The 27,633-nt window shown below is 43.5% G+C and overlaps 1 protein-coding gene across 1 annotated transcript in view; it reads right to left on the bottom strand.

Moving 5' to 3' along the window:
- The window catches only part of FER1L6 (fer-1 like family member 6), a 117,203-nt gene that overhangs the window by 23,737 nt on the left and 65,833 nt on the right, over positions 1-27,633 (bottom strand). The window contains exons 21-32 of the mRNA XM_059901503.1: positions 26,860-27,009; positions 19,939-20,049; positions 19,514-19,675; positions 18,199-18,379; positions 15,408-15,625; positions 13,807-13,929; positions 12,533-12,572; positions 11,224-11,336; positions 10,072-10,203; positions 8,527-8,652; positions 4,706-4,833; positions 324-494 (exon numbers count right to left, since the gene is read on the bottom strand). Coding sequence (XP_059757486.1) covers positions 324-494; positions 4,706-4,833; positions 8,527-8,652; positions 10,072-10,203; positions 11,224-11,336; positions 12,533-12,572; positions 13,807-13,929; positions 15,408-15,625; positions 18,199-18,379; positions 19,514-19,675; positions 19,939-20,049; positions 26,860-27,009 — 1,655 coding nt within the window. The remainder of the gene's footprint in view (positions 1-323; positions 495-4,705; positions 4,834-8,526; positions 8,653-10,071; positions 10,204-11,223; positions 11,337-12,532; positions 12,573-13,806; positions 13,930-15,407; positions 15,626-18,198; positions 18,380-19,513; positions 19,676-19,938; positions 20,050-26,859; positions 27,010-27,633) is intronic.

Here is a 27,633-nt window from a genome sequence, read left to right on the forward strand (position 1 = left end):
AATTAACTAGGATATTGGCAGTTGTATTATATTAATCATTCTTCTAGCATCATTCCCCACTGGGAACTCTGTCCACCTGGCCCAGCTGATCGAATGAACAAATACAATTCAGCTCTTGACTCTTGAAGAACCTGTCCTGGGTTCTAAATCAGTTTTGCTTCCCCAGCCCCAAGTACCCTCAAGGGCAGTGAGCAGTTTCCCCAGACCAGCCCTGCTGACATGGAGCACATCTGAGATATTAAATCTGGGCCTCGGCTGGCCTTTCCAGCGCATGGGCTGCAGCCTCAGAACACCAACAGCGTTCCATGGGAGGAATAACTTACATCTCGTATTGATTCTGCAAGCCACAGATGGCTCGGTGTTTGCTGTAGAAGCGGTTCTCCAGGTCAATCCTCGTCTCACCAATGAGGTCATCCATCCCGATCATGTCATGGTCGTAGATCAGCACAGAGAGCAAGGACTCCTTTGGGAATGTGGCCTGGATCTCAAATGACCTGCCATCCAAGCAGAGGTTTTAGGAATCAGCAGCATTTGGTGATACAGAGAACTTTTCCCTGTTTCGCTTTTAGCCCACCTACAGTCCATATGAACTCACTAAACACTCAGCAATCCAGTTACTACTTAATGGATGTTTATGTGGTGTAATTTTTCATTGAGATGCAACCAATTTCCAACTCTTTTGTCAGTTTTCCAGTAGCCAATCATCTCCTCTTTTGTGGGCCATGCCTTGCAGTCTTCAACTAGGGTGACAGCAAGAGGGAGAGGAAAGTCTTAGATTTTGGTCTCAAACAGGACTGATTTCTAATCTGGATTTTGAATCAGCCACTTCCCGGTTGTAATACATTGAGAAAGTTATTTCATCCCTCTCAGCCTCTTTATGTGTAAATGGGGATCAATATGTCTTCTTTATAATATAGCAGAGTGGTTAAATGTGATAGTGTTTGTATAAACACAGATTTAACTTCCAGGCATTCAACCTGGTACCCAATAATTTACCATTCCCTTTCCCCTCCATTGTTGCTTCATCAGGGAATACCAGCTGGGTTTATTTGAAATGAAAATCCTATAGACAATGGAAAATCATTAGAACATAGACTTGCAGGACTGGAATGCTGTCTCTACAAGATTATTCTGAGCCCCTTGAGAACAGAGACCTGCCCTCTTCATCTCCGCATTACTGGAGGCTGCACTTCACCTGCAGAGAGTAGATGCAATAAATGTTTCCTTGAACTGTAAGGGATCTCAGAAATCACCATATCCAATCGCTTCATTTTACAGATAAGGAAACTGAAATCCAGAGAACACAAGGGACTTGCCCAGGATCATAAATCAGGTCAAACTGGGATAAGTACCAGTTTCCTAACTCCTGGTACCGTTCTCTTTCCACAATCTCACCCCAATGCAGTGTTGAAAAGAATAGCAATGCTGTCAGATTTCCCGTGACAATGCATTATCCGTGCTACTGAGCGTTAGAGAAGATAATTAAGAATTAAATTGGGAGTGAAAGGCTGCATTTTAGGGAAATGTGTTCTTGAAAACAAAATCAAGGATACACCAGGGTTTCTCCAGTTGTTCCTGTCTCTGTCTGCCCTGGGACAAGGTGGGGAGGCTGGTCTGGGAACAAGGGACAGAGAGGATGCAGAGAGGAGGGGAGAACAGAGGACCCATTATTTCCCTGCCTGTCCTCAGGCCTGTCTGGGCTGCTGCCGTCACGGTCAGGTCCACTTACCCTGACTCTCACTCTCCAGGTTGGTAGGGACAGCAATCACAGCACAGCCTGGAGCCAATTAGCCCTCCCCAGAGAGAAAAAAGCAGAGTCGCGGGGCTTCCCTGGTGGCGCAGTGGTTGAGAGTCTGCCTGCCAATGCAGGGGACACGGGTTCGAGCCCTGGTCTGGGAAGGTCCCACATGCCGCGGGGCAGCTGGGTCCGTGAGCCACAACTGCTGAGCCTGCGCGTCTGGAGCCTGTGCTCCGCAACAAGAGAGGCTGCGATAGTGAGAGGGCCGCGATAGTGAGAGGCCCGCGCACCGTGATAAAGAGTGACCCCCACTTGCCGCAACTAGAGAAAGCCCTGGCACAGAAACGAAGACCCAACACAGCCGTAAATTAATTAATTAATTAATTAATTAAAAAAAAAAAAAAAAGCAGAGATGCTGGACAGCTCCAGTGCCTGTAACTGACTGATGCTGGCAGCTCTAGCAGGCCAGGGATACAGCTATGCAAAAAAGAAATTCGTTTCTTCCACCTGAAGACATAGTATTGCCTCTCTGGGGCTCTAAGATTTGGATTTGAAACTGTAACTGATATTCTAGAGGCATCTCGCAAGTAAGCCCCCAGCCACCTCTGAGCTTGGCCATCACCAAGCTGCTGCCACCAAGGAAGGATTTATTAGGTGCTTAACTGCCCCTGGCAACCATGACAGAGGACAGAGGGCTCAATTGTTCTGGTCCATCTCCCAGAGTTGTGTGCTATGTGCTCACAGGTTCACCTCTCCTGAATTTTCATTAGCGCTGTCCTTAGAAAAACTACCAAAACCAGCTCACCATGATTGGACTTCCAGTCATTCGGGGATAAACTAGGCTTATACCAACGTGTGTGTGTCAGGGAGATAGGATCTCTAGAAACAGCATTGGTGTGAGAAAAGAGAATGCATCCTGAAATGGGTGAAAACTGAGCCTTGTAGAAACATTCAGTACCGAAAGCTTCAGAGCAAAGATGTCTCACTGTTTCTTTGCCCATTCATTCATTCTTTTATTGATTCACTTGTTCATTTGACATTTATGAGACATCCATTATGTGCCAGGCACTGTGGTTATTAAGAAAATGAGGAACGGCCAACTCTTCAGACATGTAGCCCTTCAGGGTGATGGGGTCTCATGAAATCCCACTGAAAACTGACTGAAGGGTTGTTTGTCAATCTGTTTGTTCATTTGTTCATTCTACAAATATTTAAAGAGCATCTGCTCTGTGCCACACCCTGTCCTAGGTGCTGGGGATGCAGCATTGAACAGACTAGACCAAGTCCCTGCATGAATGGAGCTTACATTCTAGAGGGGAGATGGGAGACAGCCATAAACACATAAACACACCAATTCATGTCACAGCTTATGAAGAAAAGTAAAGCAGACCCAGGGCCAGGGCATCAGGGGTGGAGCCTGTGACATCCTCTTATGGGGAGGTCTCAAAGAGGAGTTCCCCAGACCCCAGGTCGGGGATGAGAGCCCTCCACTCTCCCTGCTGGAACACAGATTGAGCCAACAATGTCTGTCCCTGAGTAAAAATTAAATATACATCCAACAAAGCATCCACACCTGGAGGGCTTCTGGAAGAGGCTCTGAAATGCCAGAGGCAGGAGGGACTATTCCATCATCCTCTTCTTTTGTTTACCACAGCCATAAACGGAGGTTATAAAACCAGTGTAATTCATGGCACTGTGGTGAGAGCAGCTCATAAAGCGTGACCCAAAGCACTTGACAAAATGAAGTGCTGGTTATGTAAACAGCAGGTAATGATAAAGGTCATCTCCGGATCAGGGAAGCAAGGGTAAGTTTCCCCAGCATGTCTTTTTAATCATTCTCTTTCATCTGAACAGGCAAGATTGTTTATTGCCTTATTTCCTTAGGAGCAATAAAATGTAAGAGGCTGGTGCTGATCAAATGTCAGAGGGTCCAAAGTGATCACAAATGTGTAAATGAATTTAAATGAGCTGGATAAAGATCTCATCCCATGCTCCTTGTTACTCCGGAAAAAAAGAAATTAAATACACTTAAGATGTGTGCATTGCTAAAATGATTTTCAAGGGGAGCGGAAGGAAGCTAATGAGTTTTGAGTATCTACTATGCACTATCATAGACAACGTGCTAGGTGCTTGTCATATTTAATCTTCTAAAGGCGTCTGAGAGTCAAGTATCACTGTTATTGCTTTACAGATGAGAAAAACTAGGACCAGAGAGGTTAAGCCATCTGCATAAAGTTACTCAGCCTGTATGTGGCAGAGTGAAACCCAGGTCTGCTTGACTCCAGAGTTATTGGCAGTCAAGAGCACAAACCCAAGCAGGGAACATAAATGTGTGACATACCCTTTTAGAAGATAAATGGGGTGGTAGGGTTGCTGTGAACTGGAGAATGCCTGGTTCACCTAAACATAACACAAGTGCAATGCATTGTAAACACTTTGCAGGAAAACAAAACACAGGCGGTGGGTGCAGTTCCACTTTTTGACTGCAGGGGTCACCTCAAATGAACTGCAAGATGATATGATGGAAAAATCTCTTTGGTAGAAGACAAAAGACCAAACATCTGGCCCCTTCTCTTCTACTTATGAGCTGTGTGAACTTGAACAAGTTTCTAAACCTCTCTGGGCCTTGGTTATCTTTTTGGAAAAAGGAACTCTCTCCAAGGCAGGAGGCTGAATCTGATGACTGTTCAAGTGGTGTCTTAAATTTGAGATCTGGGAAAATCCTTATTGGAAAACCATGGACATGAAGACCATGCAGAACCAAGCTGCTGAAGGGACCAAGGAAAGAATTCAGCCCTTCTCCGTGAAGAGAAGCTTGATTGGCTGTTATCCCGGGCAGGAGTCGGCATTTAATCTCCTGCACTCTTTACTCAGACCCATACACGTATCCACACCAAACACCCTACAGAAGCACCATAGGAACAAATGCAGAGACGACAATGCAATGAGACCCAGATGGCCACTGACCTTCCAAATACTGGGTTCAGTTGTTTAGGGATGTATTTGTCCCGGTCTTTGATTTCAGTTTTGCCAAGCTTGACCACAATGTAGGGATCCGATTTGCCATCTGGATCAGCTGGGCTAAGATTAAATGCCTGGAGAAGAGAAAAAAATCCCTTTGGTCCAGTGGTTCTCAACACTGGCTGGCACCGGGATCACCTGGGAGTTTTAAAAAATACTGATGCCTGAGGTCTATTCCCAGATATTCTGATTAAATTGGCCCTGGACTTGGGGATCTTTAGAAGCTCCCTAGATGATTCTAGTGTGCGGCTAAAGTTAAGAACCACTGTTTTAGCCTCTCTACTCTGCTGTTAAAAGAAAAGTTATCAGCTTTGCCCAAGTTCTACTTTCTCTGGAGTTGTCTCCCCAGTGGAAAGCAGCCCTTGGCACAGAGTAATGAGGAATCTGCTGGACCAGGAAGCAGAAGGCATGAATTTGAGTTCCAGTTTTAGGTAGTCATGTGATCTTGGGCAAAACATGTCATCTCTCTGAGATTAATATGTAAAATTATGGGGTAGACCTAAAGCCTCCCCCCAGAAGTAGTGGAATCTGAATCCATGACCCCGTCAGTCCTGCATTTAGTGTTGGTCAGCTGAGTGACGATCTGTTTCCGTCAGGGAGGACCAGGGTAGGGAGCTGGTGAGGAAGGACACGGAGAAGATGGAGAAACTGCAGAGATGAGAGCTGGATAAGAAACAGTCTCATTTTTAGGACTCTGTCCTATAGACAGAAGGGTATAAGCACACAAAGCTATATTTTCAAGGTTGTTCATTAGAACGTTGTTTAATAGCTAAAAATTGTGAACAACCTATATGTCAATTACTTAGGGAGAAACTCCATCCAAAATTGTCCCTCCCCTGCTGGCCCCATGGTCTAGTGGTCAAGATCCTGGTTTCCATACAAAATTGTCCCTTCCCCATTTACCCTCGTCATCACATTGCCCAATTTTTTTTTTTTTTACTGAAATATAGTTGATTACATCCCCCAATTTTAATTCTTTATTTAGCAGTTATCTCTGACATTCATCTTGCTTATTTATCTGTCTGTTGTTTATTTTCATACCCTCCTAATGCCCACACCACCCCCAATTAATTATAATCTCCATGAGAGCAAGGGTACTGTCTGTCTTGTTCATTACATTAACTCCAGGACTTAGGACAGGGTCTTCCCAATATTTGTTGAATGAATGAATAAAGGATACTACATTAATTCAAGAAAACACTAGGTGGCTACTAATAGGAATGAGAAAGACCTATATGTACTGATCTAGAAAAATGTCCAAGGTACATTACTAAGTAAAGAAAGAAAATAGAAGATCAACATGTAATACATGAAGCTGGACTCCGTTAAATAAATACCTGGATGTAGTTGTAGACAGGTGTAAATAGATAGAGATGTGTTTGCATAAGACGAGTATATATACATAAGAAGGGTAAGTTTCTGGGGATGGAATTGCAGAGGTGGGGGGATTTGATTTCTTTCTCCATGCAAAATTTAAGTCGTATTACTTTCTACTTCTTTGGTGTTTTATTAAATTAAGAGATTTTTAAATTAACTTATTATTTCGTTAATTAAATCTTAGTGTAAGAGAGCAAACCACACATAATCACCATTACTAGAAATGTCGATGAAAAACATTGTCCATAATTTATCCTACTCCCTACAACCCAGGGCTGCTACCCTCTGACTCTTCATTTGTTCAAGACCTGCCGGTCCTCAAGTTCCAGCCCCAGTTCTCCTTCCTCCACACTGTTTCCTGAGCAGGAACCTGATCTGCATTCTTGGTCTTTGTCTAGAGGGTACCTGTATATAAATATCTATATCTATACCTATATCTATATATAGATATAGGTATAGATATAGATATATACATACACATATACATATATATACATATAAAAGTGTGCTGTAGATATTTGCTAAATGAATAAATAGTCATAATCCTTCTCCAATCTTTGTAGTCCAAAAAATTTCTCCCTCTCCTTCCTACTATTCAGACTCTTATTTCTGGGTTCCCCAAAATATGTCCCGTAGAACCTGAGTTCCACAGTGTTTCCTGTAGGGAGGAAAAGTAGGTGTGGGCAGTAAGTTTTGAAAATGCTGTTAAAGATTCAACAGTTAAATAGGTTTCTTTGCTTCTGGAATTCTCAGAGCCTTGAATATGCTAATGAGCTTTGTGAATCTCAGGTGTTGGAGAAGGGAAATGAATTACTATATGCATCATTTCTAGAATTTATTTGAATACATGGTCTATTTCCAGAGGAATCCATATTAATTATCTCTCCCAAGACATGAGTGATTTCCTGAACAAAATTTTTAAAAGATTAGTCTAAACTATCCTGTGGGTGGGTATTTAATATAGACTATTGACATTGCCAATAACGTTTTACAAGTTATTGTACTGTCTGTCTTGTTCATTACATTAACTCCAGGACTTAGGACAGGGTCTTCCCAATATTTGTTGAATGAATGAATAAAGGATACTACAAGTATCCTTTATTGGATACTTGTAGTATCCTATATTGAATCCTTTATCCCTTATTGGATAACTTTACAAGTTACTTCTCATCTTTCCAACTAGACTGTGACTTCTTCGAGGGCAGGCACTGTGTTTTTTTCCGTCACGATATCCTTAGTGATTAGAACATGCCTGGCACATGGTGGTCATGGCCATGATGACCTTGCTGCTAATAACAAAGGAAACATGAGGACTGCATGATGGAAAGGGGATGTTTAGTTGTCCCCTGGCGTTAAAGAATAATTCATCTTTGTTTTATGTTTCATTTCAGTTTCTAAAAAAGATTTTAGGCAATTTAAGCAAAGAGTTAATATAAAATAAGATGACTACAATCAAGTAAGGTTATGAAAATCAACTCCAAGGTCAGGAGATGAAAACAAATACATGAACCATAAACGTCTAGCACACAGTTGCTTTGATTGAGCACCAAATTTGGCCCCAAGCTTCCTGGCAATCAGGCCAAAAGTTTCACAATTAGAGTTTAGTGCTCTCATTATCAGAAAGGAGGAAGCCTAGGGCAGATAATATTGTTCTTGGAAATACACTAGAAATGAAATTTCTGACTGCAGCAGAACAGAGGCATAGCCCCGGAGGTGGGGGAGGATTGCACAGCGGCAGCTGCCCTGCTCTGCCCTGGTTCTTCCCTCTGTCTTGCCTGTGAGCTTCCTGCTTCAGTGCTACTTGGTTTCCTGCCCAGCTAGCAGGCAACCACAGAGAGCAAATAAAGCTACACAGAGCAGTCCTCTCAGACTGGGAAATATTTTCGCTCAGTGAAAAGCCAGCAAAGGTCCATGTTACCAACCAAACTTCATACCCTCTGTTATGGACCGAATTGTGTTTTCTCAAAATTCCTATGTCAAAGCCCTAACCCCTAATGTGACTGTATTTGGAGACGGGGCCTTTAGGGAGCTAATTCAGGTTAAATGAGGTCATAAGGGTGGTGTCCTAATCCGATAGAACTGGTGGCCTTACAAGAAGAGAAAGAGACAACAGATCTCCTCTTCTCTCTCTCTCTCTCTCTCTCTCTCTCACACACACACACACACACAGGAAAGGCCATTTGAGGACACAGCAAGAAGGTGGCCATCTATAAGCCAAGAAAAAAGGTCTCACCAGAAACCAACTCTGATGGTACCTTGATTATGGACTTTCAGCCTCCAGAACTGGAGAAAATGAGTATCTGTTGTTTATGTCACCCACTCTATGGTATTTTGTTATGGCAGCTCTAGGAGATTAAAACAACCCCTCAGAGTAAACAAGGATGCCTCACCGCAACAATGTACACCCTGATCAGGACTTTGATGGGGTGGTTGGATGGAATCCCTTGCTGGATTCTCAGCTGCTTGCTGTCCTTGATGCTGGAATCCTCGGGGCTTTTGTAGATGCAGAAGGAGCCCTGGAACCACAAAGCACTACCCATTGAAACAAGATAGTCATATGCCCCGCTGAAAACCAACCATGTAGAGGAATAAATTATTGATACACGCAACAACTTGGATGGATCTCAAGGAAGTTATATAAGTGAAAAGAGCCAATCTCAAAAGTGTCATACTGGAGGATTCCATTTATATAACTTTCTTGCAACTACAAAATTATAAAGGTAGAGGATAAGTCAGTGATTGCCAGAGGATAGAGATGGTCACAAGCAGGGCATAATTATAAAGGGGTAGCATGATGGAGATCTTTGTGGTGATGGAATAGCTCTGTATCTTGTTTGTGGTAGTGGTTATGCAAAGCTACATATGTGATAAAAATTACATAAAACTATATACACACTCTATCAATGTGGATATACTGGTTTTGGTATTTACGTAAGATGTAAACAATGGAGGAAACTGGGTGAAGGGTCCACTAGACCTCTGTCTACCATCTTTGCAACTTTCTGTGAATCTTAACTATTCAAAATAAAGAGGGTTTTTTAAAATTAAAAAAAAACAACAAAATGTCTAGGGCATAGCGCTGGGAAAAGGAGCACAGCCTGGGACCCAACAGGACCTGGGGTGGTGCTACTCTTGTCCCCTGGATGTCCTCAGGCCATTCATATAACCCTCCTGCATCTGTGCTTCTTCATGGTACATCAGTGAATCAGTGTTGGTAGAGTACCACCCTCCTCATGGGGCTGTTACGTGAGAAACGAATAGGGGCATCAGATGGAATCCTGAGTGCCTTTTACATGCAGGGTTCTGAGCTAGTGTTTTCTCCCATTATTTCATTCAATCTTGGCTTCAGTATTTCTATTTTCAGATGCTGCAACCGAGGCTCAGGGAGGTCAAGTACTGCTCAAGATCACAAGCTAGTTAGGATTTAAATCCTAAATGAGGATTTAAACCCAGACTGGCAAGCTGCAATGCCCATGTGATTTCCAACACATCACCTTCATATAAAGGGCCCAGGCATGCAGTAGGTTCAGAGTAAGTGTCAGCTACTGCTTTGTGGTGCTGACACCGTAAGTCTGCCAGATGAAGGGTTTGTGTTGTTTGATTAATTTAATCATTCAGCTGATAGGCTTGTGTAAATCATATGTTTGGTAGGTCAGGGGGTGGGAAAAGCAGAGTAAAATTAAGTGATCCCTTTAGGCAATGACTCTGGCTCCTCATATTCCACAGACTGAGCTCCAATCCACTTTACTGGCCACAAATCAAATACCTTGAAAGACTGGGGCTATAGGTCTTGTGGGGCTCTAGAGAGGGAGGGGCCTGCATAGAGATTAAGGATTTTCCTTACAGACTTCGCACACCACAGTCCAACAGAATTGAGTCATATCCGACGTTTATGGACAGGAGAGCCAGATAAAAGGGTTAACCTTGGAACCTGCCTTAAACTTTCCTATGACTCGGTCTCTGTCAAGGCCATGGTCATCTTCCGTAGACTTGCCTCTGAGCAGCTCAAAGGTTTTCACCCAGTCTTCAAAATTGTTGAATTCACTCTCCAGATCCCCATCGTATATCTTTAGGAAAAAGGGAGAAGAGTGTGCTCAGAGGAAGGAAAGCCCAGGATTGATTTAATGAAAACTGCCAAGATTCTCCAAAACCAGCCTTCGTATATGCCCCTTGGAAAAATCTAAGCGGCTCTATTTATCTTCAGCAAAATAAGGAATATGATTGACTTGGCATTCCTAGAACTAAGTACCACTCTGAAATTTATAAAACGTTTTTGATAAACTTTGAAATTCCAAGAAGTATAGCTAAACCAACAATATTTTAAATATAATATGTAAGTATAAATGTGACAAACCTTTTTATAGCTAATTGATGTCATTGATTGTTGGATACAGACTACAATATTTTGAGGACATTCAAATTAAAAAATATTCATTAGACATTTCATTCTTAACGCATATAAAGTGATGGAATATTTGTTTTTGTTATAATGCATGTAGACATGAATTTTCCAAGCAGAAAATTACCTATATATTTTAGAAATGGAAAATTGAATTGAGTTTTTGATTGAGTAATATAATGAAATCACTTATTCAAATTTCCCATCAAAATTTCTTATCTAAATTCATTATCTAGGTACATAATTTTCATAATGCCAATTTTCATATCCATCAATATGCCTCTAGCTAATACCCTCTGGCTAATGTTAGGACTGGTCTGACGAAGCTGACTTTTGTAAGAGTTAAAACTCCTCCTATTTCGAGTCTGTACATATCTGCATGATGATGTCAAGCCCCAAGAGGTGAACCCAGGGGAACTCACACACTGTAAATTACATTGTTGCATCCAGGCTAACCAAGTTAAGTTATGCCCCTTCTCGATAGGAGGATGTAGAAAATGGAAAAATAGCAAGCTCCACCATCTTCACTTGCATGCTTATTCGTTTGTTACTCTGCATCAATGATTATAACAAAGACAAAGTAAGTTATTCAGACAAAGGTATTCTGGAGTTGACTGAAGCACTAAAAGAACGCCCACCTTCTGAGTTTCCCACCCTAACCGTGGCCAAGATGGCTGTGTCCACACACCTGCAAGACAGCCAGGTTGGGGATTTCTTTTTCTTTGAGTTTCTTCTTGAGTATTTTGTCTTTCTTCTTCTTCGGGCCATCTATGTGTACCACTACCTCGTCTGGTTTTGCCTCTGTGGATATTTAGTGAAAATGGTTAGACTTATGCTGTTGAGATGAGAAGAAACAAAGTCAAGCTCCCTCTTTCCCTTTGCTCTGGCATGTGTCATGACCCTTCTTTTAAGAAAGAAATAGTAACATTTCACTGTAGGATTTCTGCACATAGCCCTGCAGGCTGTGCACTGAAGGAGCGGAGGAGATACCACTTACGTAGCAGTGCAATGTCAGTGGATGCCCTGGGGCTGGCAATGTGTTGGCCTTCCCCGTCATATGCAAGAATTCATTAAACTAGGCACGGAGAGGGTAAGTAATTTCCCCAGTCACCCGGCTAGCAAAGAACAGACCCAGGATGGGGTGACACCAAAGCTTTAGATACATTCCCTCTCAGATCTGTTTAGGAACTTGAGAATCATCTAGTTCAACAACCTCAGGCTCAAATATGCTAAGGGTCTAACACAATGTCACAAATGTACTTAGATTATTCAGTAATTTTTTAGGAGCAGATGCTGGAGAAAAATCAACCAAGCTCCACTATTTTCTAGCTGTATAAACCTGGGCAAGTTACTCAACCTCTTTGTACTTCTGTTTTACTATCTGCAAATCAAGATACTATTGCTTATGTCATGGGGTTGGTCTTAGAGTTAAATATGCTAATAGGAGTGGCCTGAGGAACTGAGCTTGGCTCTGGTTTTCTTACTTTTTGTGCCACCTGAAACAGCACTTGGTGTTACTGTTGTTTTCAGGCCAAGACTTACCGTTGGCTTACATCAAGTTTGTGGTCATTTCAAATCCCAGGGCTCTTCATTTGAGCTTCTGCCAAACCAGATCTACCCAAACCTTGTCAACTGAGTTTTGGAAGCTAAATCCAGGTCACCTGTATTAAAGTTTATCATGCTGGTTTTGGCCTGCCATCCCAGCTTGCTCCTATTTTTACTCTGCTGTTTCTGCATTAACACTGTCAACGTAGGGACTTGAGCCAAAGGGTCGATTTCAGCACTCAACTGAACTCAGGAGACCTGGGATCTGGTCTCCATCCAGCTCAGATCAGCTATGTGGCCTCTTTAAAGTGTTGTCATCTTCCTGGGATTATTTCCTCACTAGGGAAACGAGGGCTTTGGGCTCCAGTGTTGCTCCCATGGCTCCCATTTTATCCTTTTCTCACTCACATGGCCTTAATGCATGTTCCAGTGTCCCCAGAGCAGCCACTTACCTGTGTTGCCTTTTTGCTCCTTGGAATTGCTCTCCTTTTCCTTTGAGAAAAGAGGGAGACGAGATGATGGATACTGTCTTGTCTCATTTATTAACCCTGACTGCTAACAGTTCTAATTCAATTATCTCAGCCCTCTGCATTTTAAAAGAATATGCAAACAGTCCTCAGTAGCCCCCAGATGAAGCCTCACTGTAAAGACCTAGGACTTAAGTGCAGGGAGATGCCCTGCCCTAGAGAAGAGGTGCCCACACCTCCAAAGCCAGTGCCACCAAACTGTAGACGTCCTCGTCCTCTATGTGCAGCCTCCTCTCAGCCGCTGGGAAAGCAACCCCTCTCCCCACCGTTCTTCCACATCCCTGGAGCATCACCTCAATCTGCAACTATGAGTTTTATGGGCTGGTATGTTGGGTTGTTGGGTTTGTCCTGGGACTGGGGAGGTTAGCAGAGAAAGAGGAAAGGGCTGAACACTCACCAGAAGTGGTAGTGTCCATTGTAGTAAAACGAGGGTGTTTGGAAGCAGGGATTAACATTTAGTTTGTTTATTTAACTATATGTCAATATTCATGGATAGTCCTAGATGAAGAAATTATGTTCTTTCCAAATAAAGAATCAGAAGAGTTCCTATTCAATAAAATATGATGATAACATTTGAATAACTTTCCTTTCCATTTTTACTCAAGGATGAGAAGTCTTACCAGATTCAGCCACTGAGCTTTTGCCTGAGTCTCCAGACCCACTCCCCACTGGTTCTCTGGCTTTATAACTCAATCCCTTTCTTATTCCATGTGCATGAGGCCCTGCTGATGATTCCCATTTGCTAAGGCCAAGACCTCTGCCTTTACTGTGATAATTTCCCATATGAACTTAGAAATCTGCTGGAGACCTGGAGCCCTTTGACCTGGAATCTCCAGGTGAACCTGAAGCCCCCTTTGCTGATGCCCACCTGTCCAGAGCCCCATTTCTCTTGACTAGACCTCCCTGAGGTGGGCAGATTCCTTGGATGCCATGATAGACTGCACATCCTGCCAGCATTTACAGCAGAGCCTGTGTCCTAGGGCCAGCTCCAGACAGACAGTAAGGATTTGGCAGTTCTGGACCCTTGGTCCTTTCAGGCTTTGTACCCTTCAGCAGTTAACAGAACCACACCCAAGTAGGGCCTACATATAGCGGAATTTAAAAGAGGGGACAATGCAGGATTTGGGGTTGGGGAGGGTGGTAAATGGTGCTGTGTTCTTATCGAAGCCCTTGACTGTCACAGCCAGGAGAGAATCTACCTTCTGTGCTTTCTTCAGGGAGGCATAATATTTCGACCACCAGTCAATGACGTTTTCAGCAGATTCGTCCGCTATGGTCCTCTTTCTCCTTTTAGTAGACCTCTGAGAAGGTTTCCTGGCGTCCTGGCAAGGGATGAAGGATGGATTGTTAAGTGTCAAGGATCTGCATGCTGGTGGCTAAGTGGTTTACTAAGGAAGAGGACATGTAGGTACCCTCGGGGAAGTGGATGGAGGTGTCAGCAGGTCTTGTGATTGCAGCTCTCTGTCCCTCTTAAATAAATAAAAGTTTAATAATCTGTCATCCATTAATGAGTTTATCTGACACTTATCAAGCAGATATGAGACTTTGTGGTTGACATTGGGGATGTAAGGGGTAGACATCATCCCTACTTTTGGGAAGCTTCGAATTCAGTGGAGGAGACAAGCCGGCTACATGATACAATGTAATATAGTAGAAAGGGAATTAGCTTCTAAACATAATAGAAACAAAAATAGAAACTTTATGATTCTCAGTTTCCTCAACTAGGAACAATAATACCTGCTCAGTTCACTGTCATGAGGATTAAGTGACATAAGGTAGACAATCCCCCTTTAGCATCACTTCTGATTTGAACAGGTGCAAATAAATGACACCTACAACATAAGTGATGGGCGGATAGGAGAAGCAGTGTGACACATACGTGGCAGAGGGGAAGCATTTGGGGAGAAAGCTGTGTCATGCCAAAGTCATCGTGTACTTTTCATCCATTTGCTCTCAGACATCTCTCGGGTACCTACGATGTGCCAGCCACTCTATCAAGTGCAGGGGATACAGAGATATTTTTAAAAATCATCTTTGACCTGGTGAAACCCACAGTTTTATGGTGGCAACAAACAAACTGAAATTTGCAACATAACGTGGCAGGTACAATGCTGGTGGGATGGAGAGAACCCCGTGGGCTGTCAGAGAGTCACGCTGAGCCTGGATGAGATGGGAAGAGCCTGAGAAAATAGCCATTCATCTACCTTACCATGCCTTTTATTTCAGCTTTTACAATATGCTGGGCAGGTCATCTCTTAGGACTTTCTTAAACCTGCTTTCTTCTTTAAGTCAGTTGCTAGATACACCAGGATTTTGCACTTAAAACTATGACTTAAAAGATGGCTCATGTCCCCATTTTATGGTCTTGTGTACTTATCCATCTCTCCTCCCAGAATCTCAGCTAACTGAGGATAAGTCTCACTTTTATTTAGACCAGAAGACACATCTTTTTGGTCCCATGTGATGTTGTACAAAGTAGGTTCAAAATATTTGTGGAATAAGCCTCGATGAGGAAACCATTGTTTTTCCAAGCTAATGAATTAAGAGTTTCTGTTCAATTAAATACTGCTGTCACATTTGACTAGCACTTTAATTTCACATACACTGACTTATCTGGTTCTATGACAATGCTGTGAAATGGGTATCGGTGTCCCCATTTTACAGATGAAGAAACTAATGCTCAGAAATGTGAAGTTGCTTGCCATGGTCACACAGCTAGTAGGTGGGAGGATTAGTATCTAAAACCTCCTGAGCAAACTCTAATGTGCCTTGTAAATATGAAGAGGGATGACATTCCGACCTTAGCTTTTCCGTCTTTTGGTGGCTCCTGGGCTGCAGGTTTGTGTTCCGTCTCCAGCATAGGGGATGAGTCAGGGATATCAATGAGGCTGGCTGCCTGAACCTGGGCCAAGTTGGGTACCACTGTGGGAGGCGGCCCAATATCCACAAAGATTTGATCTGTTGGGAGCTCCTGAGCAGAGCTGGGGGTCTCAGAAGGCTCAGTGGAAATTAATGAATCTGAAATAGCCAAAATGAAAGTACATTGGGTCAGGACTTCCCTGGTGGTGCAGTGGTTAAGAATCTGCCTGCCAATGCAGGGGACACAGGTTCGAGCTCTGGTCCGGGAAGATCCCACATGCTGCGGAGCAACTAAGACGGAGCGCCACAACTACTGAAGCCCGCGCACCTACAGCCTGTGCTCTGCAACAAGAGAAGCCACTGCAGTGAGAAGCCCGCTCACCGCAATGAAGAGTAGCCCCCGCTCACCGCAGCTAGAGAAAGCCCGCGCGCAGCAATGAAGACCCAATGCAAGCAAAAATAAATAAATAACATTTTTTTTTTTTTTAAAAAGAAAGTACCTTGGGTCAGGCAACTGGGCTACAATACAGGGTAATCATTTCAGGGACCTCATACTGGGAATCAGACAGATCTGGATTCAAATATGACAAGTTCCTAACGTCTCCGAACCTCATTTTCCATATTTATAAAATGAGAGTAAAAATACCCATGTCATTGGGAGATAAAAGAGCTCATGATGTAAGGTGTCTGGGGCATAATAGGTACTCAACAAGTGACTGTACTTATTATTGATCCCTCAGAGTAATTTTAAATAACTGTGGTCATAGGAATCGTGTTTATCAAGGTTTAGGACACACGTCCTCTGTGTTGATTGCCTTCCCCCAGTGTGTTAACCAGGGGAAACCTTGGAGGCTGCAGAGGTCTGTGAACTCCCCAAGCATTGGCAGAACTCCGGGCACCTGAGTCCATGTGCATGATAGGGAGCAAGGCTATGTCCCTGGACTTTATGAGATTTTTAACTGAACAGCTGGTCTGTGTCATGGGTCCTCTTTTCTCCATTTGTGCTGTAGAATTCAGTACTTAGGAACACTGCCCAATCAAGAGCCTCCATTTCTGCCATGGCCTTCATGCTACTGCTGACTTTTCAATAGTAAATTCAACCCAACAAACACTTAATAGGCACCTACTCTGTCCTGGGCACAGAGATGGAGAGATCAGTGGGACAGAATAGAAAGCTTAGAAATGGACTTGGGGCGTATGCCAATTTGATTTATGAAAAAGATGACAGGACAAATCAATGGGGAAAGTTAGTAGACTCTGGGGGAAAGAAAATGATGTACTCTATGGAGATAAATGTAGCTGGATCCCTACCTTAAACCCTTTAAAGATCTTTACTTCTATTAAAGATCTAAGTGTAAAATATAAAAACATAACACTGACACATGAAAATATAAGATCTTTGTGACCAAGGGGTGAGAGAAGGTTTCTTAAACAAGAGTCTAAAAGAATAAACCATAAAGTTTAAAATTCAGATGGATATGATTACATCAAAATTAAGAATTTCTGCTCAAAGATGAGGACTATAGACAAGATTAGCAGTTATCAGATTAGGGGAAGATATGACCAGTATCACTAGTCTACAAATATTAACATCTAAAATATACAAAAAAGAAAATTAAAGGAAACACATAAAACATGGGCAAAGTGTATGAGCAGGCAAATCACAGTAGGGAAAATCAAGATGGCAACAAGCATATGAAAAATGTGCAAACTCAGTAGTACTCAGAGAAATCCAAGCTAAAATTAAAATTAGATACTACTTTATATCCATCTGAGTGGCAAATACCAAACACCAAACAAAATGAAACAAAAACTCAGAAAGTTGGATAATAGCAGGTGCTGTTGAGGAGGAGGGAAATGGGACTTTAGAGCAGTAATGGCAGGAATACAGACTGGTGTAGACTGGTATAGACTGGTATAGACTGGTATAGACTGGTGTAGACTGGTGCAGACTGGTGCAAACCAGTACAGCTCTCTGGAGCACCCAAGGGAAGTACTTAATGAAATTACATGTACACATTCCCTGTGAGCCAGTAATCTCTCTCCTGGGTGTATATTCCAAAGAAAATCCCACACAGGATTCGCCCTCAGCAAACACACACAGCATGTTCATCACAACATTTTCTGTGGAAGTGGGGAGTTGGAGGCAGCCCAGTGGTCCAATATGAGGGGAAAACAAAAGCGAAGTGGGGTAGATGCAGCAGGTCATGGTAACAAGGGAAAGTACCCACGGCAACATGCATAGATCTTAAAACATAGCTTTGAGTAGCAGAAAACCAAATGAAGATTATCGTATCATATCACATACAATATATCAATTAAATAGATTTAAATTTTACAAGCATCAGCAGAGGCGGGGCCCACAGTGGGGAGGAGACTGGGAATAAGGCCTGGGGGGCAGTGGATATAATGAGACAGAAGCCTTGCACAGACGAGTGATGATTGTACAGCATGAAGTGAGAAGCGTAATTAACTCGACTCTGCACCTGAAATCCAAAACAGAAGAAATTACAGTAACATCAAACAAAGAAAAATGTCAGGGTATAGGGGCAGGAGGGAGCTTAAGTCACATTCAAAGAAGCCTTCTTAGAGGAGTTGACCCAGATGTCAAGCTTAAAGTCAGAACGAGGCAGCTAAGAAGTAGAGGGGACCGCAGGAAATTCTTCAGAAAGATCCTGCAGGCACCACGGTTTTGTAGCCCACGGCGCTAGAATCTAGAAGGAGCTTCCTACCTTGCACAACTTGGGCTCCATCCACCTGTGAGGTGAGGGCAAGGGGCTCCCTGGATTTACACAGAAACTGTTTCAAGCAGTTGATGGTGTAGGTGCCAACGAGGGTGCTCCTCCCAAAGGCTCTCCAGTCCACCACGCAGATGCTCAGGGGTGGGTGCAGAAGCTCGTTCTCAGGCAGCTCCTGCAGGGAGAGGCCGGGGTGAAGTGGGGCACTGCCTGGGCTGACCTGCCTGGGGGTAGGACCAAAGCAAGCCAGGCACCCATCCTTCCTCTGTCCCTGCCTGTCCTTTCCCTCCAGGTCACCCCTGCAGCTCGCCAGAGTCTGGAGCAATGCCTTCTCAAGCCAGGGAGTCATTACCCAACATAGGAGGGATGGCACTAACAGTTCACCCCACGTGTAAATCGCAAAAATCACACACTCCCAAATTCTCTATGGCAGTAGTCTTCAATCCTCTTACTTTGTCATTACTGTATTTATCCGAACTTTCATCTCAGATGAACATTAATCCAGAACCAAGATATAAAGCAGATGAGAATTGAGCCATTTAAGATGGAGCTGAGCGTGAGGGGCCAGCACCCCATCCATTTCTTTACCCTGGTGAACCCCGAGGCTCAACAAAGTCTGATGTGGAAGGTTTGCAAACACAGTACGCATTCTTTAATTCTAGTCTTTCTTGATTCAGAATCTGTGTCCATTGGAGCTGACTGGGTTAGACAAAGCAAACTTTGACTTCACAATTGGTTCCAAATCAGAGCACAAAAAAGTGTTGAAATAAACAAAAGCACAGGTGTCAAACATTGCTTTTGACACGCTATGTACAAATAATTTTTTAAAACTCTAACCATTGTAGTAAGTTCCGTGACAGTATCTTCCAGGCCAGTGGTTCCCAAACTCCAGTGTGTATCAGAGTCACCTGCAGGGCTTGTTAAACCAGAGGTGTCTGGGCCCTACCCCCCAGTCCCAACAGTCTCTGGTTCAGTAGTTCTGGGGCAGGGCCTGAGAATCTGCATTTCTAATAAGTTCGCAGGTGATGCTGATAAACTGGGAGCCACACTTTGGGAACCACTGTCAACCTTCTTTGATTTACTATATGATCTACACCCAGAACCTTTAAAAACAAAACAACAACAAAAGTCTGTTTTATCCCATTCTGAAATTCTGGCTTTTTACTGAATTAAACTGTTCTTTCTTGTGAGTAGTGGGACACCCGAAACTCTGAAACATCTCCCCAAGTCAGGTTCAGGAAGGAGTGGGTCGCATCTATGGAGATGAAGGGAATGAGCGGGTGGGGGAGGGGAGGGGAGAGACCCGCACCACTTCGAAAGCATCTGCCTGGACGCTGAAGTTTGGGTTGTTCTGGTAGCTCTGGATCACACAGGACTTGACTCCATGCCCCCCACACTCGATGAGGACCTGGGGACGATCCACCGAGAGGAGCTGCACCTTCTTCATTTCTCGGACTCCCCAGAAGAGAACCTGAGGAGATGATGGCAGGGCTGTCACACAAAGGCCCAGGGAGGAGCCAGCAGGTGTGGCCCAGGTGTGGGAAGGTCAGCCGTGCCAGCCTGAGAACCGCAGGATGTTCTTCCAGGAAAGGATGGGGCGGCTCCTTGTGGCTCCGTCCCATCAGCTACGTCTCCTTCCCACCCCTCAAGTCCCCTGGCACAGTGCAGGCATGATTGCAACGCACCAGTACCCTTTAGTCCCAAAGAACAACCCAGTCCTTCCGGGCCCCATACCTCCACTTGGTATTTACTCAGCACTGGCCGGATGCTGGCAGGAACAGGGTAGATCTGGGTGACATCGGGTGGGTCGAGGGGAGGGAGCGCTTGCAGCCCAGACGCAGGGACCTACCACACGGATCAAGCGCTGGTTAGACATTGGGAGAGGTAAGGAAAATGAACGCTGCCACACAATGACCTCATTGGCAAGACTGTCACTGTTTTAACCAAAGGAATGTTTCCAGCTTAAAATGCAAATCAAGATGATGCATTTTATCACAGTGAATAATTTCTTAATTTACAAATGCATTCGTTCACAAGGGTAATCACCATTTAGTGAGCACTCACAATGTGTCACAAATTAATAGTTTCATAAGCTTTCAGCAAGCTCACAGTATAGAGGAGAGGAAAAAAAGACAGATAGATCCTCATAACCTCATTGTATTTCATTCTTTTCATTTTTTCTTGAAAATTAATTACATAAACACTTATCTGAAGTTTAAAAAGAACAATAAATTAATTTTAAAGCTTCATATTAAAATTTTGGAAAAGCAAGTTTTCAATTCATAATATTTTCTAATATCCTTCATACTTATTCTTTACCCTTTGGGTAATTTAGAAGTAGTCTCCTTAATTGCTGAATTTATGGTGTTGTTGTAGAAGTATTGCGTGATTTACAGAGTGGTCAGAAAAATGTACTCTGTAGGATTTTAAACCTTTGAAGTGTTTTGAATGTTATCTGACAATATTGGAAGCAAAAAATTCTAGTAACACCTTTGCAGATGATTTATTCATTAAAGAATATAAGCAGTATATGTATAGGAATAAACATTTAAAAAAATCTCTGGTATCTAAATGTTTGCAGATATTATAGAAATAGGAAATAAGTAAACCTATAGACATTAAATAATAACTGAAAAATTATGAGTGGTTAAGTAATGGTTGAATGTTCTGAGTATGTAGGATAAATGCAAGTATTTTACAAATGGCTGAAATCTAATTTTTTTCTGTCATTAAAGTATACATATTCAGTCAAAAAAAAAAAAAATGACAGGGGAATTACAGCCGTAGAATAGAGAAGGGGCTCTGATCAGATTCCAAATCTCTGAGACTTAACTATCCCCCCACTGTGCACTACAAGAGATTGATTTAATCACATAGAGACTAGTCATAATCAGTGAAACAGAAAATGAAGTCTTTTGAAGGCAGACCTCCAGGAAAAGGTATTTCCTGTGCATTTGGAGTTAACAAAACCGCAAGAGGACAATTGCTATGCTTTATTGAAATCTCACACAAAGGACTTAGAAAGTCTCCTAAGGGAAGGGCCTTTCTCATTTGTGGGCCACCCCACATTACCTTCAAGACCTGGCTCAACACGTACATCTTTCAAGAAGCCACCCTGATTTGGTCCCAGCCACTGTGGCCATTCTCCTAATCTTCAGTCCTTGGAACACAGTGTGTCCTCTCTGGAGGTTTAGTGCAGAAATTAGTGGACTGAGCCCGGAAACCAGGCTCTGCTGTGTGACCCTGCATGAGTGCCTTTCCCTCTCTGGGCTTCAGATATTGGGCCAGCTGACCCTTCAAATCCCTCAGGAGCCAGATGTTCTATTAAACATTGCTTGGGAGCAGGAGGTTTTCCTCACTGGGGGAGTTTGCCTGACTTGGCCAAGAGGAAGCCTTTGTTTACTTCATTATTCTCAGACTCTCAAGTAATGCTCCAAAACCAGTGAGTTCTTGATAAATGTTTATTGGCTGACACACATTAGCTCTGTATGCTCGAAAAAGCCTAATTGCTCATCAAAACTTGCAAAGCACAAACATATCACCATTTCTTTTTCACAGACATATTCTAGCTGGCAACGGCAGATGTGGTTCAGTTAATTATAAGAAAGCCCAGAAAAAGAAGACAGCAGTCACTGCGAATGCCAAGTAGGCTCAAGATAATGAAGCTGCAGAACGAACCAAACCAGATAAAGGAGCTGGGAAAAGGTGAGGTGAACACTGCGAGGCGGTGAGGAGGTGAGCGATCCAGGCTGCAAAACATCGCCTCCCTGAGAAAGCCAATTGCTCCTGTGGCTCCAAACGTAAAGCCACAAAAACAGCTGTGATGGTGGCACAGGATGGGATGGTGCCTCTGGACGTGCTTTTAAAAGTACAATACGTTTTGCTCGTCTTGGGGCCTTTGTCTTCAAAAAATTTACAGATTAAGGGAGACAAGCTATAAACAATTGCCTTTATCAAAGCCTAGGTTTGGGACTTCCCTGGTGGTCCAGTGGCAAAGAATCTGCCTTACAATGCAGGGGACGTTGGTTCGATCCCTGGTCAGGGAAGAAAGATCCCACGTGCCGCGGGGCAACTAAGCCTGCACGCCACAACTACTGAGCTCGTGCACCTCAACTAGAGAAGCGAAAACCCGCACGCCACAACTAGAGAGAAGCCCAGGCACCGCAACGAAGACCCCGCGTGCTGCAACTATGACCCAATGCAGCCAAAAATTAAAATAAATAAATAAATCCTAAAAAAAAAAAAAAAAAAAAGCCTGGATTAAATGGAAAAAGAGGCAAAGTGACGTAGGATGGAAGAGGAGAAAACATTTGACTGAGGTGGGGGAGGGGAAGCTACCTGGAGGAGGCAACTCTTGTCCTGAACTGTGAGGATGATCAGTTTCCTAAACAGGTAAATAGAGTGCAGGGGGTGGAGTCGGCAGAGCAGGGACACATTTCGAAATAGGGTGACAGCATGGCTAAAAGCAGAGGAGCACATTTGTGCGGTGAGGTCTGAGAATTCAGAATAGTCTGCTGTAAAGAGGCCACAGTATGTGCAGAGTAATTGTGCTGCAATGTGAGCCTGAAAAGGCAGCTTGAAGACAAATTAATTTGGGGAGAGCTTAAATGCTAAGCTATGGAAATCTGACATTCTCCTATGGGCTAGATTTTCTTTTCATGAAATATTAAGAGTTACCATGCAAAAAGAAAATATTTGTACTCACAAACATTTGGGAAATGTTGAATTTCAAAAAAGAAAGAAATTTCAAAAGTTTCTTTATAGCTGACTTCTCAGAGTCTTTACTATGGTAATGGGCATTTCAAAGTCCCAAGAGGGACATAATATGAAGAATTTCCCAAACTTTCTTTTTACTGTATTTAGAGGGACTCGTGTTCCAAAGATACAGATTTCGGGAAATGCTCCTGGAGATAAGAAACAGACAGCCATTGGTGATGTCTAAAGAGGAGAGTGGTATGGTGGACTTGTGTTCTGGAAGGAATGCGAAGGATGAAACAAACAAGAAAGAGGAGGAAGCTAGGAGACCAGGAAAGAGGCCAGTGGAACAATCCTGATGCGAACGAGGGTCTATGGGAACAAGGGACAGTCACCTGGCTGGAATGATTGGCTTGCTCGTGGATACAAACCCAGAGTGAAGAATTACAGCTGAGCCTGAATTCTCAAGGCAGAGATTCTAGGAGAACAGGGGGGCAGTGGGCCAGGACTGGGAAAACAGGGTCAGCTAGCTGGGTAGAGGAGGAAAATGGAGGTAAGGAATTCAGTCTGGGGCACTGAAGAACCCAGGTATTACACACTTCTTCTGAGACAGGGAAGCCTTTCAGTAATGGAGACAGACAGGCTGAAGGTAAACCACCCACAGATGGAAAGTGAGAGCCGCTGGCGACAAATGAAGGTGTTTTCCAGCTCCCGCCTTCCCGGAGTGTAGGAGATCCACATGCTGAGACAGTGGCATTGATGATCAAATTAATTTTTGCACACGTAATCAACTGAGAGGAAGTCCTAATGAAACCCTAATGAAATGTGTCTCTTAGGGTGCTTGCCTCTGACACCCCGCTGTCAGGAAGCAGCAGTATCTCGAACTAGTCTGCCCAGCTCATTGTGGAGGGAGGGAGGGAGGATCAGAGGTGGGACCGTGGAACTGGGAGGAAGCCAGGCCCTCAGAGGGCCTGTTCGGATCAGCTGGTCCAGCCCCTCATTGATGGATTAGAGGACTCCCTTCAGGAAGCTTCATGCAATGAAAAGAGCAGTTGACTGAATCCCATCCAGTTAACCTGGAGCCTCATCTTTCTGACATGTAAAATGAAAGCATTGTACTGAAGCTGGTTTTCCCAAATCAGTCATTCTTCTACCACTTTTACCATCTGTGTTATTATCTAGTAAACATTTTCATTAGATATAATTTCATTTTTAGAAAGGAAACTTCAAGTTGCTATGTAAAACAAGTACCACTGGCCATCAATGGAAAGTAACTTTAAAAAGAAAACCAACAAAAACAAAATAATGTTATTGGAATATGTCATGTGTAGCATTTCTTAAAATTTCTTTTCGCTATGTTTGGAGGGGCCAGTGTTCCAAGAAGCAGACTTTGAGAAATGTTCTTGTAGATAACATTGATGTTTCTTTAGAGGCATTGAAGCTGAAGCCTATGCTTTCTTAAAAAGAAAGGTTGCAGGTTAAGAAACATATTATTCACAGATCGGCATGAGACTTTCTTCTAAAAGTAGTTAGAAGGATCCAAAAAGGCAAAATTCCATTTACAACAATATGGATGGGCCTTGAGGGCATTATGCTAAGTGAGATAAGTCAAAGAGAAAGACAATACTGTATGATCTCAGTTATATGTGGAATCTAAAACAAAGAAAACAAACACAGAAACAGAGAGTAGATTGGTGGCTGCCAGGGGTAGGGAGGTGAGGAAAGTGGGTGAAGGTGGTCAAAGGGTACAAACTTCCAGTTAGAAGATGAATAAATTCTGGGGATCTAATGCATAGCATGGTGACTACAGGTACAATACTGTATTGTACACTTAAAAGTTGCTATGAAAGTAGATCTTAAAAGTTCTCACCACACACACACACACACACACACACAAAAGGTTAACTATGTGAGGTGATGGATGGATGTGTTCATTAACCTTATTGTGGTAATCATTTTGCAATATATACATATATCAAATTATCATGTTGCCCACCTTAAACTTACACAACGTTATATGTCAATTATATCTCAATAAACCTGAGGAAAAAAAGGCGACACTCCCTCGACATTAATTCAGTGTTATTTAATGCTCTACCTGGTTTCAACCTAAGATTTTGACAACCTAAGATTTTTCAACCTAAGATTTTGACTCGTTGACAGCCTAAAATCACCTGGACTCTCAATAAAGGAAAGACTGGACCAGCTGATTTTGAAGATCCTTTTCAGGGCTGACAATCCATGTTTCTGTGCAACACACATCTATCTGGTGAGAGCTGGTTCTATTAGACTCTCACTTGGTTGATCATCCTGGAATCTTAGAAGCTAAGACTTGTAAGACAAAGATTTCCCTAGTCCATCTCTCCTCCCCTGCTAGACTACAACCATCACAGAGCTGGAGCTGATGCCTGTGATCCTGCTACTCTGTCCCTTTAAGAGCTCATCCCGCTTCAGTTCCCTGAGAGAGGTCGCTCTTTCTCCAAGGCAGCCACTCCAGCCTTAAAAAGTTCTTCCTTAAGTGGAGCAAAAACCAGACGACAGTCAAAGGCTGATTGGGTGCACTTCAGAATTCATCTCTGTAGTCGTATGCAACTCCCAGGCTGCACACTTGGGCAGTTTGGATTTGAGTACAAGTGAGTCTAACCCCGGAGCTAGCTGTTCCCGACCTCTAATGCTCTTCAGCCTCTTCAGCTCCCGGGGGAATCTGTGTACCTGGATTCTAGGCTCCGACCTGCCATATCCAGCAAGCCATTACCGTTCTATCCAGCTCAATTTCTTCACCTGAATAAATAGATGGGACTAGATATTTTGCTTTAATATTCCATGGTATAATAATATTAATAATAATAAAATAGATAGCATTTGTTGAGTGTTGATTCCACGCCAGGCACTTTAGGCAGGTTAATTATCATCTCCATTTTGCAGGTCAAGCAGAGAGAGATAAAGTAGCTTACTCACGGTCGCACGCCAGTACGTGGTGGGAATGAGATCCATATTCATGGGATCCAACTCTGGCACCTTCCCTCTTACTCATTTGGTACATCTTGGGAATGTTTGTCTTCTAGTTTCTCTACTAGAGATCTTTTAAAATTAGGATTTCTGGAAAATGTGCTTTCCTAGAGAGGGATTGATCTGACCCAAAGGGTAAGTGCCACCTGCCCTCCGTGACTGGGATGGTCAGGGAGAGAAATCTCTCTGGTACAGGCCCACCTGGTCATTTCTTTGCAGGTCATCACTCTGTCCCATTTGGTCCTTGACTGGACAGCCAGACTTGAGAGGCTCAGCTTCCCTCCCTAAGTATCCTGCATTTGCTTTCTGAAAAAGTCCTCCTAGACATATGTTCATAAATTCCCCGATGTCTTAGTGGGACAGACTGAGAACTCGATGCCTTTGGGAAACTTTGTGATACAGTGTAAGGAGCAGAAGACTTTAAAGGTCTAAGTTCAGCTCTCAGCTCAACCACCGACTAGCGGCATGACAAGGTAAGTCAGTCAATTACATTAATCCTCAGTTTACTATCTGCAAAATGGGAATCATAATCCCTCCCTCAATAGGATTGAGGGAGGTTTCAGTGTGATGAGAGGTATGTGAGGCAGCAAACACAACACGGGGCACATGGGAGTGTCCACAAACGTTTGCTCCCTTCCCCTTTTATATCCTCCTGTGGTCTGTATGGAGCTCAGGGTCTGACGCGTAGGACTGCTCAAGCATTGCTGGCCAAATCCATACGGACCTTTCATCCTGGGACTCTGACTTGCAGCATAGAGGCTCTGGGAACAACCCGTCACCTGAGTTCTTAAATGGCATCTCCCAGATCCCCAGAAGGAGCCATGTCCAGACACAGGACAGCAGGGCGGGACCAGGCATAACGTGATGGACATGCACTTCCCATGAGGCTGCTTCTCTGGCCAGGTAGACTAGATAGACATCTAGTGCAGACATCACTTCTGGTTCACTTACCTGCAGCAGTTCAAATACAGCAAGGAGGTCCCCTCCAGAAAGGTTCCCGCAAAAGATGGGGTGGTAACACAGCCTGGGGGGCTCATAGCCCTGGTCGGCTAGCTTCACAACAGGAGCAGCCACGGTGGCACCCAAATATTCTGGCTTCCCCTAGGGCAGAAAAGAAGTGAATTTTTGCCCCTGGTGGTCATCTACCTGGTTCTGATCTGCGTCAGTGTGATTTTGTAATTAATCTTCACAAGACTGTCAGCCTCAGTGTCTCCCTCCTGCTACTATCTCACTCTCTTCTTCTGCTAAGCCCCTCTCACTTCTTCCCACAGCCTTGGGGAGCAGCAGAATCCATCTGGGCTCTCAGGGAAAACTCTAAGAGGGTCATCTTAGGGGCTTCCTGGCTCAAGGCTGTCTTAGGGGTTATCCCTTTCCTCAGTGTATTGAGTTCAGTGGAATAAAGTAAAAATAATCACCCAGGGTACACTTGAAGGGGAAAAGGAGAAATCAGGTGGCACCAAATATTCCAAAAGATCTCCAGAGCAGGGAACCATTGTGGCTGGGAACACAAGTTTGGAGTCCAGGCAAACGTGAGTTGGAGTTCCCAAATCTACTGCTTTGGAGATCTATGGTCTTGGGCCAATTACTCAACCTTTTTTGAACCTCATGCTTAAAAAGAGCATAGGGCCTTGTTTACAGGGCCATGACGATTAATGTAAAGATGTATGTGCTTTCCACAATGACTGGTATACAATAAGTGCTCAATCCATAGTACTGTGATGAAGA

The sequence above is a fragment of the Balaenoptera ricei genome, chromosome 17, assembly GCF_028023285.1.
Source record: "Balaenoptera ricei isolate mBalRic1 chromosome 17, mBalRic1.hap2, whole genome shotgun sequence".
Classification (NCBI taxonomy): domain Eukaryota; kingdom Metazoa; phylum Chordata; class Mammalia; order Artiodactyla; family Balaenopteridae; genus Balaenoptera; species Balaenoptera ricei.